The sequence below is a fragment of the Mytilus edulis genome, unplaced genomic scaffold (assembly GCF_963676685.1).
Source record: "Mytilus edulis unplaced genomic scaffold, xbMytEdul2.2 SCAFFOLD_2010, whole genome shotgun sequence".
In the NCBI taxonomy this organism is placed as follows: Eukaryota; Metazoa; Mollusca; class Bivalvia; order Mytilida; family Mytilidae; genus Mytilus; species Mytilus edulis.
The window spans coordinates 2,433-18,816 of NW_027268036.1; the positions used below are offsets into that span (position 1 = coordinate 2,433).

A 16,384-nucleotide genomic window follows, 5' to 3' on the forward strand; every position below is an offset into this window, starting at 1 on the left:
CCCCAATTTTGATACCAAGACAACAATATTGACCATACCAACCCCGGATCTTTTCACCCTAGGGACCAAACAGAGCATATCATTGGTCAATAGTTACGCTTTAAAATATATAAGATTATTTGTCTTCAATTTAATCAAATCATTGGTTAAGAAATTAACACAAATTTTGATTGATATATTACCTCCAAAAACATATATGTAAAACTATACCTGAAAATGTCTCCGCTTACACCATACAGATGTTGATACAAATTCTCCAAATACATTCATTGCTTCACATGAACGAGCTGTGAGTTTACATTCACCATTGAAAGGAAGACTGATACCAGTCGGTGGTGACGAAGTGTTATAAGAGCAATCCTCCCCTACGAATCCACTGTCACAAATGCAAACCCCTACAATTGTGAGCACACAACACTGTTATTTTCAAGTGTTTAATAAACAAGTGGTAGTTGAAATATTATATTGTGTTTAACTATGGTATTAAAATACTTTAAGAGTATTAAATAAATGACTAACAAAAATGTATATCTACTACGCCATATTAATAGGTCAGACCGTTGTGTTAACTTGAGCTTAATTTTATGTCTGTTTGGTTTTTTTTACACATTGTTGTCAATATAATGAAATTTGTAGCGACTGTCATACAAATAAGATGTTAAGGTAGCTATAAAGCCAGTTTAATCAAAGTCAGGAATATGACGGCTGTTTAATTTTCCATTCGTTTGTTATGTTTGAACTTTTAATTTTGACATTTTGTAAGGGACTTTTTGTTTTGAATTTTCCTCGGTGTTCAGTTTTTTTGTGATTTTACTTTTTACAGAGCTTATGAGGAAAAAGAAGTGTTATTTTCATTTAACTTATGAATTAATCATTTTAATTGATTCTCTAAACAAACCTTCTTTACAAATTCCATTTTCACTGCAGTTGTTCTGACATAATCCACTTGCAAAATATTCTAACAATGTCTGTGATCCGTCGGCAGATTTTTGTGTATACAGAGATTCAGTTTTTACAAGCTCTGTCATAATGCTCGTTACCATGGCATTTACTGTGTCTGTAAGAAACGTTGTGTCGCCTGCAACCTAAGGGTATAACCTCAACATAAACGAGTTTATAACCATATTATTAAAACATATTTAACTTATACATGATTCAGCAAGTACCATTATGAATTAGCTTGAAATGTGTATTTCTAAAATGTAACAGAAAAAAAACACTCGAACATAATTAGTTATTAATTCAATTTCGGGTAAAGCACAATGAAGATTCATATTATTATAGAGATACTTATCCGTCAGAGTAAAATATATGCAGATTTTAACAATTACAGATCATCGTACAGCCTTAAATAATGAACATAATAAATAAATGTAGTAAACTTAAGGCGCCTCCACATAAAATTAACGTGGAACAATATAAATAAAATTCCAGTCATCTGATTTATGGCAAAACAGCTGTCGACAAAAATAAGAAAAAAAAATAATTAAAGAGTACGCCTGGATCTTCATATGAATACATCAAATTGGAGGACTTTTTTATGTTAATGAGGTCATTGTATTAACAATTTATGTTGCAGTCCTTTGGATCTTTACGACTACTTTTCATGAAATTTTTTGTTCCAATTAATGTTTTGTGCAAATGAGGAAAACTGTAAACGCAAGTTTAAAAAAAAAACAGAGTGTGTGATAGTAAATATTGTCTGATATTGTTTTATATTAAATTTTATAAGATCCATTCTGGTTCTGTGCAAAATTTTCTCCTTGTGAATGGAAAAGGTTTTGGTTTGTTTTCGTATCCCCGTTTTTCAATAATGAAAAAAAATATACTTCTATATCCTTAACACACGCTTCGATGAACTTTTCGACAGGTACATCAACATAATCCTTGTACATATCATTCTGCAACGCATCGTTTATGCTGTTGAAACATATGTTATATGCTCTGTCTGACGTCCAACCATTTCGAAAGGTTGCTGTTGACTGTAAAAAAAAAGTACATGTGGTATAAATACACGCAATGTTGTTTCTAAATGCGTTTTCTTGCCATAAATGTGAACATTTTCAAACATTTCTTTTTAGGTGGTACCTAACACTACAGGGAGATAACTCTGTAAAATCAGCAGAATGTTTAAATGACGTTGTGATCATAAGGGAATATTAAGCTTCTCAATTATCAAAATAAGTGCTTTTCAAACTGCTATATAACCAGTGTATTTTTTCTGATTAAACGGTTGGTTCAATTTTTTTGATTTTTTTATATTTTTGTCAAAGGGTCAAAGTTAATACTTTGTCAAAATTTTAAGAAAATTAAACGAGCCAAATTAATTTAAGTTAAGGTGTTAGGTACCACCTTAAACAGCCAAATTAATACAGAGGTAAATTTTTACTTTCTGTTCAAAATATATTATAAATTTGTTATTCTTTTAACATTGTTTTATCGTAGTCTCACTCAGTCTGGAAATTGAATTTACCTCAATCTCTGTTTCATTGACGTCATCACTGTACGCTAATGGCTTGTAATCAATCTCGTCATCATTATTATTTAAGCTTCGTTTACTTAATTTATGTGGAAAATTTACGGATCGTCTTTTTCGTAGAGGCTGAAAGCAAGATTGGTATTGAACATATGCGCTAGAAGTGCTTGGTGAACCTGAACATTGCTCAGTGCTATCTGTCAAATTACAATGTACGCTGTTAAAATCATCTAGTGAGTCGGAACTGCCAGCTTGTTGTTCACATGCGCAAAATGTTTTTAAGTTGGGATTGCTCTCAATGTTTTCAACAACTACAATCTGTTCATAAACATCGTTGTCTTTCTTTAGGAATGTGGGTTCTTCAACAAATAGCTGCTCCTCAACCATACCTTCTGTGATCCTATAACAATAGGGTTTTTTTTATTATGTCAAACATGTATATATATAACTGAAATTGATACTCATACCTTTATACTCTATGCATTAGACACGTGTTTAATGAAAACAATTAATTTGTAACCAATGAAAAATAAATTGTATTGTATTTAACACATGGAATCTTACATTAATATAACTTCATGAAGACCTTTCAATGACTCTTCAGCCTGCGAATATCAATATATTTGCAGTGGCGTTCTCTTCGGACAATTCGATTTTATTATTAGAAACATTAACGTATATTCTCTAATATATTAACGTTATGTTAAAATACCTATATCTTTAATAATGTATTTGATTTAAATAAAATATTAATGTGTATTTCGAAAATGTTACACACCAACAGGATCCTCATGAAAAACAAGTGAAATGTAGTATGTTGATGTTAATACCTCCAGGAGTCGGCGAAAATGTGTTCATCGTTGATTGGTCCAATTACACGATGTGTCAAGTCATCTAATGGATCCTTTGTTGTACTAGGAACTCCACATAGACCTCTTGCCGTATTGATGTCCTTTACGGATGGTTTGATTGAAATCACACTTATGAATCGTCTAGCTATTGAAAATTTTATTTCTGTTGCAATTGGTAAGATTATCTGAATTGAAAATTGAGATTTGTTATTGCTGCATTTGCTTAAATGGTAAAAAGGAATGACACGTATAGTAAGATACCATTTCAGGCACTGGAGATACAATTGTATATCATTCAGCCTTGGTTATACACCACTTTAAAAAAAAACACGATATAGCAATTCTAATTATAATTCTTGAGACTGGAGGCATACATTTTTCTGATAATTGAATTTGTTCAATGTTCTACATTTTTCCCGTCTGATATGTATGATTTTTACATTTTAGGCTGATATCACCAAAACCACTATGTAATTATGTAGCAAATTAATTGCAATAATAATCGCTAGCGCTGGTTGTAACATATTTGGAATAAAGGACTAAATTATGTTAAAATCACTATAAATTCAACCCCCATGCATCTATACTATTAAACGAGAAGACCTCATTTTGTGTGTCGATTCTCTTCCTTCCATGATAAATTAATTATCATGCCTCTGTGTTCTATAGGTAACATGCATAGTCGCATTTGTCATCCATTCTTATGATTATTCAGATTGAGTTATTTTTGGAAAAAACGACGAAAAAGGAGTCCGGATATTGATTACGTCATCAGACTGACTTTTAGTCATAGATAAGAATTCCGGTTTGAAACATGCACAAGTACAACCAATCGTATGAAAGATAACAATAAAGGGCTGCGCTTTAGCGCATGATACGCCCGTTGCTCTTTAAACTTGTCTTTTATGCTTTAAATGAATTTATATGATCAACTAGAAATATATATACAAATCAAAAGGGATGTTACATTAATATATTCACCAAAGTTTCATAAAATCCCCCTTTTTTAAGCATAAAAATTCATTACTTAAGAAAACGTAAAATCTAAAATTTATAAAAATGGAAAGGGAGCTTATGTCAATAGATATAAACAATTTATCAAAGTTGCATAAAATTTTGTGAAAGTGTTAGTTATTGTCCCAAAATTCGAAAATCCCCCCTTTTTTAAGCATAAAAATTCATAACACGGAAATGTAAAATCTGAAATTTATAAAAATTGAAAGGGAGCTTACATCAATAGATATAAACAATTCACCAAAGTTTCATGGACATTGGTGAAAGCCTTTTTGAGTTATTGTCCAAAGTGTTGAAAATCCCCCTTTTTTTTATGAATAAAGCCCCATAAATCCAAAACTTAAAATCTGAAATTTATAAAAATTGAAAGGGAGCTTACATCAATAGATATAAACAATTCACCAAAGTTTCATGGACATTGGTGAAAGCCTTTTTGAGTTATTGTCCGAAGTGTTGAAAATCCCCCTTTTTTATGAAGAAAGCCCCATAAATCCAAAACTTAAAATCTGAAATTTATAAAAATCGAAAGGGAGCTTACATCAATAGATATAAACAATTCACCAAAGTTTCATGGACATTGGTGAAGGCCTTTTTGAGTTATTGTCCGAAGTGTTGAAAATCCCCCTTTTTTTATGAATAAAGCCCCATAAATCCAAAACTTAAAATATGAAATTTATAAAAATTGAAAGGGAGCTTACATCCATAGATATAAACAATTCACCAAAGTTTCATGGACATTGGTGAAAGCCTTTTTGAGTTATTGTCCGAAGTGTTGAAAATCCCCCCTTTTTTATGAATAAAGCCCCATAAATCCAAAACTTAAAATCTGAAATTAAAAAAAACGAAAGGGAGCTTACGTCAATAGATATAAACAATTCACTTAAGTTTCATGGAAATTGGGGAAAGTGTTTTTGAGTTATTGTCCGAAGTGTGGACGACGGATGGACGGACGGACGGACGGACGGACGGACGGACGGACGGACGGACAAGACGGACGGACGGACAACGGTATACCATAATACGTCCCGTCTAAAAGACGACGGGCGTATAAAAATGAAAAAATAAATAATCCAATCAGAGCGTTTTCTATATCATGATGTTTAAATCGCAAGATCCACAACTAGTTAGTTTTCGCTTTTGTCTACATGTAAACTACGATTATAATAATTTAATATTTAGATACTCTGTATTCTGTCTACTGCTTTCTTTGAAATGATTACTATTGAAGGGGCCATACCAGTTGCATATTAATTAAAATAAGCAAAACATGTGGAAAAAAACACAACTATTATACCTGCTTAGAGAGCACAATTATTTTTCGCGTGTATCTGCATGTAAACTACGATTATACTACTTTAATGTATAGAGACTCTCTGTATTCTGTCTTCTGTTTTCTTTGAAAAGTTTACTATTGAAGAGTTCATACCAGTTGCATATATATCAAAATAAGTAAAACATGTGGAAACAAGAATGTGTCCATAGTACACGGATGCCACATCGGCACTATATTTACTAAGTTTCGAGTTGATTGGACTTCAACTTCATCAAAACCTACCTCTATCAAAAATTTTAACCTGAAGCAGGACAGACGGATGGACGGACGAACGAACGAACGCACGGATGCACAGACTAGGAAATATAATGCCCATAAATAGGGCGTTGAAATTTAATGCTGAAAGTGGAAGTAGTGATTTGTCAAAAATGATAGAAGGGTAGAGATTAGAGGGAGGCAGGACCTTTTTCGGGACGTCGGGATCGGGTGTTTTCAAGCTCGAGATTTGGGGATCCTCCCTCCGCCTGAATCCCGATTCCCTCCGCCTGCATCCCGGTTCCCTCACTCCGGAATATTCCGGACAGTCCGGCAAATATGAAAGAAGGGTAGAGATTAGATAGAGGCAGGACCTTTTTCGGGACGTCGGGATCGGGTTTTTTTAAGCTCGGGATTTGGGGATTTGTCCTTAAAGGATCCGGGAATATATTTTTCGATTTCGGGATATGAATTTCTTTAAATTCTGCATCCAGGGATTTCATGTTTGTAAGCCCAGGATTTCAGGATCGGAACCCATACGACCACCCCTCAAATAAGCCTTACATTGGTCGTTCTTAGTCATTTAAACAAGATTCATAGCCATGTTTATAAGGCTCTCAAAAGAAAAAGCCCTGATGGATTGTCCTAGAAGCATATTTTATTAGACTAATAATAATCTATATATAAGCAGTTACAATTATTTCATGTTTGAAGTGAGGCAAATTTTTAATTTAATTTGACTTTTATCAGCAGATGCATTGCAGCAAAGGAGAAGAATAATTGTGGTCTGAGACCAGAAACACGAAAATAATTGAATTTAACAGAAAGGAAACAAATATCGAAAATCGAACTTTGGAAAAAGAGAGAGGGCTTTTGATGCCTTTTATGAAATTCTCCATACATAATATCTTCTACAAAAATATCACCTAACAACAGTTCACAAGCTGTATATATGCCCGCGATTTCGCGGGTGTGTTGTAGTTATTTCTTAATCGAAAGATGTCAGTTTTAGTTACATGTGATGTTTGTTTTCAAGGAATGCGTAAACTGTATCATTGGCAGTATAGGTAGCAGTAAAATAAAATTAATATTACAACATGTACAAGGAAAAGGTAGGTACTGTACAATAAACGAACTGCATTTTTGTTTAAATTAATGAACTAAATTAAAAACGAGCAAAGAGGTGTTAGCTGTTTCAAAATTGAATATGCTGCATTTGGTAGTTAGAGGAGAGATATGTTAACCCAGAAAACAGAAAAAAAAACATATTTTCATCCTAGTATTATACTCTCGTCATTTTAAACTGTAAAGCTGTATTCACCTTGTAGTTGTTGTTCGTGTTACTTATTGACATATCACTTTCGTCACAAGACGTCAGCGTGACAACAGGTTGCTGAAGCAAATGTAATTCTTTCCTAGAAATCCTCTCACATGTGCGTAGAACGAACAGTGAGTTTTGGCTCCTTATTGCTATTCCACAAAGACAAGACGTACCAGGCAAGCCAGAGCCACAACTTGTAAATAATGCATGGACCTGAAACGAAAAGACATACTATTGTATCTTTAAGGCACAATCAAACACTTTTACTATAATCTCTCAAAAATACCATGCTACAATATTAATATTGTTTGATTACTAATCAGATACTAAGGTTCTTGTTTGGAAGATCTTTAAAATATTTCTGTAGTAAAGATCATTCTGCGTCTTTAAAGATTATTTGTATATATTTTATATGACAAACAGAAAGCTAAAATACATGTACATTTAGTAAGCACTTACTAATATGGTAAAAAGAATTTAATGTAAATGATATCATTTATGTCTTGTTTTTTCATTGTTTATTGATGCAACAATCACATTGTGTTTTATAATTATGCTAATTATCTTAGTAAATAGAGAATTGACTTTTTTAATTATAATTTTTAACTGTAATTAAATTAAAAAAGAAAAAGCTGGACAATGTTATTGACAATATATGAATAAAACTAAAACTGACTTTCTGAAAAAAGACAGAACCAAGAGTACCAAGCATTCTTAAAACATGTTTTTTTTACAATTTAACCTGTATTGCGAATGAAGTGTATCAGTTGATAATGACTTAGGTTCAAACTCCCTCAGGCAAAGAGGACCTTTATATATACTAGTATTTTGGCTATTGTTTTGTGTTCCTTTTGGTTATATACATTTTTTTTTAATTTTTACATATGATCGGCTTTCGAATGATTAATTTTGTTCGCTCATGAAGCATGTAAATCAAGAAAAGCTTTTTAAACGAAAACAATTTATAAAGTATTATTTGAACATATATTTTTTTTGTAATAAATTCAAATAAACCCAAGTTTTTTTAAGTTTTCTGATTAATTGTTAAAATCCGTAAAGTTCCCATTTTGATAACCTTGTTAAGATACCCATCAAGGATCTCAGTATGATTATTGCTTTTATCGATAGACCAATCAACAGCAGTATCCAAAACTGTTATATTATGACCACGGGCAATTTGTAGATGCATTGTTTCTTCTCACTTTTACAATTATTCCTTGGGAATCAGTACTTCTGTGATTTTACTTTTTAAACAAAAGAGTTGAATGGACATTTGGACATTAAATAAACTGTTAATTCTAAAACTGCGTGTGTTCAATTTATCATTTCCATTTCTGTTCACTGAAAGATGTTTAAAAACAACAAAACTACAAAAATGTGCAAAACAAAGAAAGGATTACCTATCAATATGGAAAAAAAAAATTACAGGATGAGAATAATGTTTGTGGTCACTCAAATCATAACATAGCATCTTGCTCAGAATCATGGAGATATTAAACTTTTGAACACGTTGTCGTAAGCGCTGTTTCAAATTCAAAGTTAAGTTAAGTAATACAGTTTTGAGGGTCTTTTGTGTATATCATGCTTATGAAAAGTGTAAGTGTTTATTAGTACCTACCCAAAATGGACCAATGTCATTCTTGTACATAACAAATTCCCCGACCCCCATGTAGTCATAGTACTTTCCATCAAATGTCCGAAAATGTGGATCGTTGTACGACTGACATAGCCTGTTTTTCAAAGTAGAATCTTTGTCTCTGACTTCTACCTGCAAAGTACTTTATGTTTACGTTATGACTACCTGTATACAAACTATAAATTTAAAATCTCAGAAAACATAGCCTTCCAAACACATTATTACACATAGTGTTTATTTATTTCATACCGTGAAAACGATATTATGTTACTAATTATATAACGTAATACCCCTGTTTAAAGATATTTTAAAGTATCATACCACTATTTTCTAGTGTTTTTGAACTTATTGAACTGCCTAATGAAAAACGAAATGGCTCCATGATTTAACTAGTCCTACTAGTTGAAGAGGATTTTGGTTGCTTATAAGATATGTTAATACCTGAAATTCAAAAATGTAACATGTGTATAGATATATATAGTTTGTTAATCAATATGCTATGCAATACGACCATTCCTTATCAATGGAGTAGATCCATTTTTGCATATATTGTACACATTTTTTTTTTACGTAGGGAATATCTTTTAAATGTATAAACTATCAAAACATGTGGTCTGGGAGTAATACAAAAATAACGCAATTAAAAAACAAAACAAAATGAGAAGAATCTGAAAACAACACGGTACGTGATATCATTCGTCCAAAACACGGTTGGACATTTTATTATTAATTAAACTTATGGGTAAGCAAGCACAAACTTAAAAAAGAGAAACAAATCATTAATTGCTTAAGAAATCTTTGTCGTGTTAAGCATTTAGTTTTGCGTCTTTTTCATTTTGAAATAGCGATGTTATGGACTTTCCGTACTTTTCTTATAGCAGCTGTTAGTCCTTGTCAAATTTCTGCCATCGCTCGTCTAAATCCATTCGGTGACCTGTAGTTGTTAATTTTTGTGTCATTTGATCTCTTGTGTAGAGTTGTCTCATTGGCAATCATACTGCATCTTCTTTTCCTATTTCCAATCATTTATTAGTTTTATCATAAAACAGTGAATTTCTGTATATAATACAATGTCATGTGTAATCGTTTTGAAAATAACAAAGTATAAATTAAAGGTAAATACCCTTATTTGATATATATCAACATCTTTCCAAATATTATTATATGCTGAAATCGATGATGTTGACAGTTTGATGTATGCATATCTATTGTTTACATTGTAGATTCCGTCATTATATCCATACACTTCCAATGCTTTCTTGTCCATCCAGTCGAGATTTCCAAGTCTAAATCCACAGAATTCAGCATTGAATAGGACATCTCTTTTCAGAACATTATTAGTGCAAGATGACGTATAATAACTCGGTCGAAATATGTAGAAGTTCTGGTCACATTGAGATCTTATTGCGTCATTTGATGCAATACATCCAACCGGAACTGTTGACGTAAATGTGATGTTTATCGATTCCCCTTCATTCACGATGTTATAATAACTATTGGGCTAAAATCAAAAACGTATTTACATTGTTAAAAGTAAGTTTGTTTTCAAATGTTTTTGGTAAATTAAATAATATTAATCAAACGTAGTAAATGGGTTACTGTTACGTCCAATTGCTATTTAAGTATACAGTAAGGACGAGAACATGTAAATTTAATATAATATGAACTTTTCACGAAACTGACACGCATAGCCTCACTTAAACGTCTAAGTAATTAAAGCAACAGTCCACAAAACATGTTACTCTTCCCAGCCCCACATTATTCAGATTCCGAGCTGACAAGTATTTTGGGTACCACTTTGTGCGACGTTATTATAGAAGATGTGGCAAATACCTATTATCAAGTCTTTTGCTTTACCCAACTGAGCCTTACATCTGCAAGCACGATAGAGTGGAGCACCGAGATGATTTATATCATGTGTGTGGCTTTATCAAAAGATGTGCAAATATCATAATCCATTACAAACCAATTTTTACGTAAAACAATTTTTTGAAGAGAACCATAAATGTGCTAAATTGTTATTGTGCTATTGCACCAACCATTCGTTTGTGTTGTTTTTCTGAAAATTTCATTAAAAAAGTGTTATGCTTAAAATTTTAGAGAAATAATGTCAAACACATCATGGAAGTAACATTGACAGGAATAACAACGTCGTCACTTCAAAGGTTTCATCTGCGTTACCGCCCATCTTACGATTAATAGTTAATTGGTTTAATATCTGGCATGGAAGTTAATTATCTGCACGTGATCGTTTAAATCACTGACACTTTACGAGCAGACAAGTTTTTTGTCGTATATACGTGAGAAGTAACCCGAAAAGTCCATTCGTGACATTCCGTTGATGTACGCTGCCGAATAATGTCTTACGTTCAATTTTTATTTAGTTCAATTTCAATTTTCCTATTTCTGCTTAGTTCGATCTTAATAGTTTAAACCAACAGCTATCACATATGAAATTGGAGAACAAGACCGGGTCATTTTCAATTTTAAAATTTTACAGACAGTTAAAAAACTATTTCCGTAAGTTAAGAAGATGGTTGTACAAACAATACGTTTGGACCCCCTTTTATTAATTACGAATAATCTAAGTGTTTCGTGTATTAAGCAATTAAAGTATTCACAATTCTAAACAGTTCTATCCTTTAAATAATAGTTCTTGATACATAAACTAATTCGTTTAAAAAATGTATTTGCCGTAAGACAGATAGCGTCAAGCTCATTTTGTCGGTTTGTTTTAATTTTTCCTGTAGCTTGTTATGGTAATACAAGTATTCCAAAATGAACACTTTTAAATATATATATATATATATATTAACGAACATATTATCCCCATGTAATTAAAACATTTACCGTATAGATTTATTACTTTTACAAAATTGTATTTTACATGTTGTTTTTTTTTTTTTTTTTTTATTTAAGAATACATATGTTTTCTGCAGATTGACACCAAAATAAATTAAACAAAGCTTACAAACAATCCTGCTTTGAAACGAGGACTATACAAATATGGTCCGGGTGTTGATTGTCTTGAATTTCTCATTCGTATGGCACATTTAATCTGTTGAAAGAAAGGTTAATGTTGTAACAATAAAATCATCAACTTGTTCAGTTTAAACATTTTCAGATACAATTGTTTCTTGTAAAGTCCAATTATCCCATCTCGGTCTTTTTTCGCTCCAAAATTTAACTATTTTGAAATAATATATTCCTATAATTGCTCTTGCACGTACTTTCGAACTGGGGTTACTATCAAAATTAGGTTCGAGGAGATACACCACCGGAACTAGAAGGTAATCACAGTTGATTTAACGGAGCTTAAATTTTAGAAATAATTTGTTTTTCCATTAAAAATAGAGGGTCCTGTATATCTTCAGTTCTCTTGAAATGAACACACTATATGAAGAAAGATTCTCAGGAGCTTATTATACATATACATAAGTATATGTATCAAATGTCAAGAAACGAAATTATAAAAACAAACAGCTATACCTCCATGTTCATCTTGTATTTACCAATCCAGTCAGCCTCGCGTAGAACAACCGCATCATCAATATCTTTAAATAGCAAGTTTGTACTATTCTTTACATGTTTTGCACATATATACCAATAAACATCATAACCATAAGTTCCGTTTGGTTTGTCATCGAATTCGCATTTAAAAATTGGTATCAAGCTCGGTGTTGGCTCATAAGGTCCTACTTCAAAGCTTTCACCTTCTGTTAAAACTGCTTTTACCTCCACCAACATAGTGTCTGTTGGAAAGTTTGCTAAAACATTGACACTTCGAAATTATTTACGTGATGATAGCTAGGAAAACATTTTATTATTTATTTATTCCGATTGTTGATACATTATAGAACATCTGTAAATAGATATAGGTATGAGTGCCAATGAGACAACTGAGTTTTGATCAACATCAAAATATAATAGCGTGATCTCAATTATACTCTTCTTTAAAGGTAGTCGTTAATGACCATGCTGCACTTATAAGTGGGGAATAAAATATACATTCGTGTCTTTAAAATTATATATCGGAAAACGTTTTGATAAGGAAATCGACTTTGTCTTTTCTGCTATAATAAATTAATGTAGACATGCTTTTGAAAATTAAGCATTGTATTTGTTCACTTTGTTTGAGACTTGAATTTAATTGATATCCGTTTAATTTTTAAGGATGTTACGTTGTTTACTTTATATCTACAAAAATATTCAACGATATCTAATAAAAAAAGAACATTTTTCAACACGATTTCAAGTAATCTTGTCTTCTTAATAAAATACTTGAAAAAATATTACTTCGTTGGTTAATTGTTGATTGATGAACATTCTGTATTGCACATAACACGTTTAGAAGTACAAATTTAAATGTGTCGAGTGGATAAATATCGTATCACACTCGATGCAGTGGTAGAATTTTTATATATATAAATGAATACATATGTATATATGTTAGCGGCAATAAGTAAAATTAGGCATTAAGCTTAAATTCTAGGCAATAATCTAACGCCTAGGCATTAAGTTATTGCCTGAAATTTTTAGGCATTAAGCTTATTGCCTGAAATCTGATGATGGTTATTCTTCTTATTGCCGAACATAATTTTAAACAATAAGTAAACTCTGGAATTTATGCGTATTTTGTGATTTATTCTTGATATAGAGTCGTTTCTTCATTACATTTCTAATAGTACATGTATAAACATACATTCATTTGACAGATCTTCAAAATAAGTTTATTTAGTCATTTTGACAGCTAAAAACAAAAATAATTCATACTTTTTGGTGTAAGTGTGGTATTACAAAATATTAAAAAGATTTTTTTTTTAAAAGTGATTGTATCCAATTAAAAAAGGGGGAGATTCTATAGAATAATTATAATATTTATTTGAAAATTGTACATTCACTAGTTGAGCTGGTTTGACAAAATTAAGATATGCTTTTTTTGCTCACACCATTTTCCATTTTTTGTTATTCGATAAGTAAATTTTCTTTGTTAACAGTTCCACAACTTGTGATAACAAAATGATTTTAACACAAATTTCTATCAAGTTTTCATTTCTTTAATTATTATTTTATGCGTTTTAACATAAATAAAATATGTTATTTGTGATTTTATTTCCACATCTTTCTTTTTTATATTTAGGACGAAACTGGGCCCTCTGGTTTTGCATCGGAAAAAATACATGTTTATCTTTTGTTGCTATTCAAACGTATGTTAATTGCAGTAATAAAATAGAATATTTGAAGTATTGAGTATTTAGGATTATTTTCAGGATTTAAGACTAATGCCTAACATCATTCAGGCAATATACTTACTGCCTAGGCGTTAGCTTATTGCCTAGTATTTAAGCTTAATGCCTAATTTCACTTATTGCCGCTAACATATATATGTGCAATGTCATTGTGCAATTAAGAAGAATTTCAACAAACGTATTAGATACTCTTTTTTATTCATACATCCGAAAACATAAAAGAATCATATTCTTTAAACTTACAACTGCAACCTGGATAGTGTTCTGTTTCTGACGACATTTCATGTGGACATTTTACCGGGCCACTTCCTGAAGAATAAGACATAATAAGTAGGTTAATTTTCTAATATTTGAATGAAAACAATTACCGCATATTGAATTAATCATTTATAATTAGGTTTGATCTGCCAGAATGAAATTTTACTTAAGCATAAAATGCATTAAGATCACAAAATTCTGGAATAAAACAGGCAGTTAGAGGTTATTCTATGTGTATCCATATGATAACTGATTTTATAGCTCGTTCTTATGTTTACTGTCCAAGGTTAGGGGGTTTGGATCCCGCTAACATGTTTAACCCCGCCACATTCTGTATGTATGTGTCTGTCCGAAGTCAGGAGCCTGTAGTTCAATGGTTGTCGTTATTTGCAGTGTTACATATTTTTGTTTCGTTAGTTTTTTTCATTATTTTTTAGGCTACTAATTTGCTCATTTGAATTGTTTTACATTAATTTTGTGATTTTGGTTTTTTTTAGCTTTGCGGTATAGGCTTTGTTCATTATTGAAGGCCGTACGGTGACCTATGACTGTTTCTGTGTCGTTTGGTCTCATGTTGACAGTTGTCCTATTGGCAATCATATCACATCTTCCTTTTTATATCTAGTGAATTTCTATCATAATTGGTTAGAATTGCTTCTTAAATAAAAAAGAATTTCGATTTTCCCATTAATTTGTTTAGGATATGATTTCGAAATACACAAACAAACGTTTTTTAAGTTCAAAGCCCTTACATAACAAAAACAATTATTGTTCAACTAGAAAAATTGATAGCAGTTATCTTATATTTTATATATATATTATTAAATAAATATCAAAACTCCAACTTTGATATGTATCTTCATTTACCACGACTTTGAACTAAAAAATCAAGTCAAATAATTTGGGAATAATAAATTCTAACAGATAGCAGGAGGGTAAAATTGTACTCTCCATCGGCTTTACGGGTAAGAGAATAACTAAGAGCTACAATTTTATCAATGGGTGATAATATGTCAATATTAAAAACCTGCAGTTCACATTATATTTTATTATATTACATTTTATTTCCTTAAGCTACTTAAAGTTTTTTTTCATAATGTTTCACTAACAAAAATGATTAAATATCAACATTCAGATTATTATCAAGTTGTGGTACCAACTTAAAATAAATGTTAACGTTATACATTACCAAAACAATACGATGAATTTGAGGTTGATGGTGGCAGATGGTATACATAATACCCGTCACAATTTCTTATTACAATATTATACGACTGTTCACAAACACTGTTGTTTGTCTGCATACAGGCTATAGCAGTCATATTTCCATCAACAAAGGTTGGTAGAGTTCCTGTAAAAACACACACAATTGCCTTGTTTAACAAACTAAATGTAGACAACCTTTTGTATTCGATTCCTGTGTTTCATCAGAATGGTGAGATTTGTGTTTTTGAAAATGTTTTCAACACCTCGGATTTACTTACTTCTTTTACTGCCAGTGTGAAAGCGTATTATCCATTAAGAGATGCATTATATGTTAGTTTACAGTAGAGTGTTGCTACAATAACAATGGACTTTTTCAGAAAATATAGTTGAAAGGAGACCCAAAAATATTCCCAAGCCAACGAATACGGGTCCGTCGACAAGAGCAAAGTATCATATAATTGAACAAAACGTACCATTTAACCAAAGAGGGTTAATTGTTCCACAATTCATTATTCCCGGAGGGGATGTCGGCATATCATCACCATTATCGCTGAAAAATCTATACCAATCTTCTTCCAGTATTTCATCGCTTATGGGATCATCTACCGTCCAGTCAACATAAAATCCTGTGGAACGCTTCTCGGCATCGTTCACACTTCTGTATACATTGCATGGATCCTGAATAACTGAAACATTCAACAAATATGTTCAGCTTCTCATACCCTTATTAATTTGCTTATATGAACAAATATTTGCAAAAATGTACATTTGTAGGACATCTTTTTTTAACTTAAATATATGTTATAACAAGAAAAAGAAATTATGTTGAAATTTTTATTTTTTAT

General features: G+C 31.4%; 1 protein-coding gene across 1 annotated transcript; it reads right to left on the bottom strand.

Moving 5' to 3' along the window:
- Positions 1-210: 210 nt before the first annotated feature.
- Positions 211-16,225, bottom strand: LOC139506706 (von Willebrand factor D and EGF domain-containing protein-like; the record flags this gene model as incomplete). The annotated part of the gene is made up of 13 exons (XM_071295513.1): positions 211-395; positions 899-1,085; positions 1,830-1,982; positions 2,474-2,876; positions 3,307-3,512; positions 7,191-7,403; positions 8,809-8,958; positions 9,950-10,327; positions 11,798-11,884; positions 12,316-12,593; positions 14,319-14,384; positions 15,523-15,684; positions 16,013-16,225. Coding segments are annotated over 13 exons (2,681 nt in total), but the record flags the coding sequence as incomplete, so codon positions are not given.
- Positions 16,226-16,384: the final 159 nt, after the last annotated feature.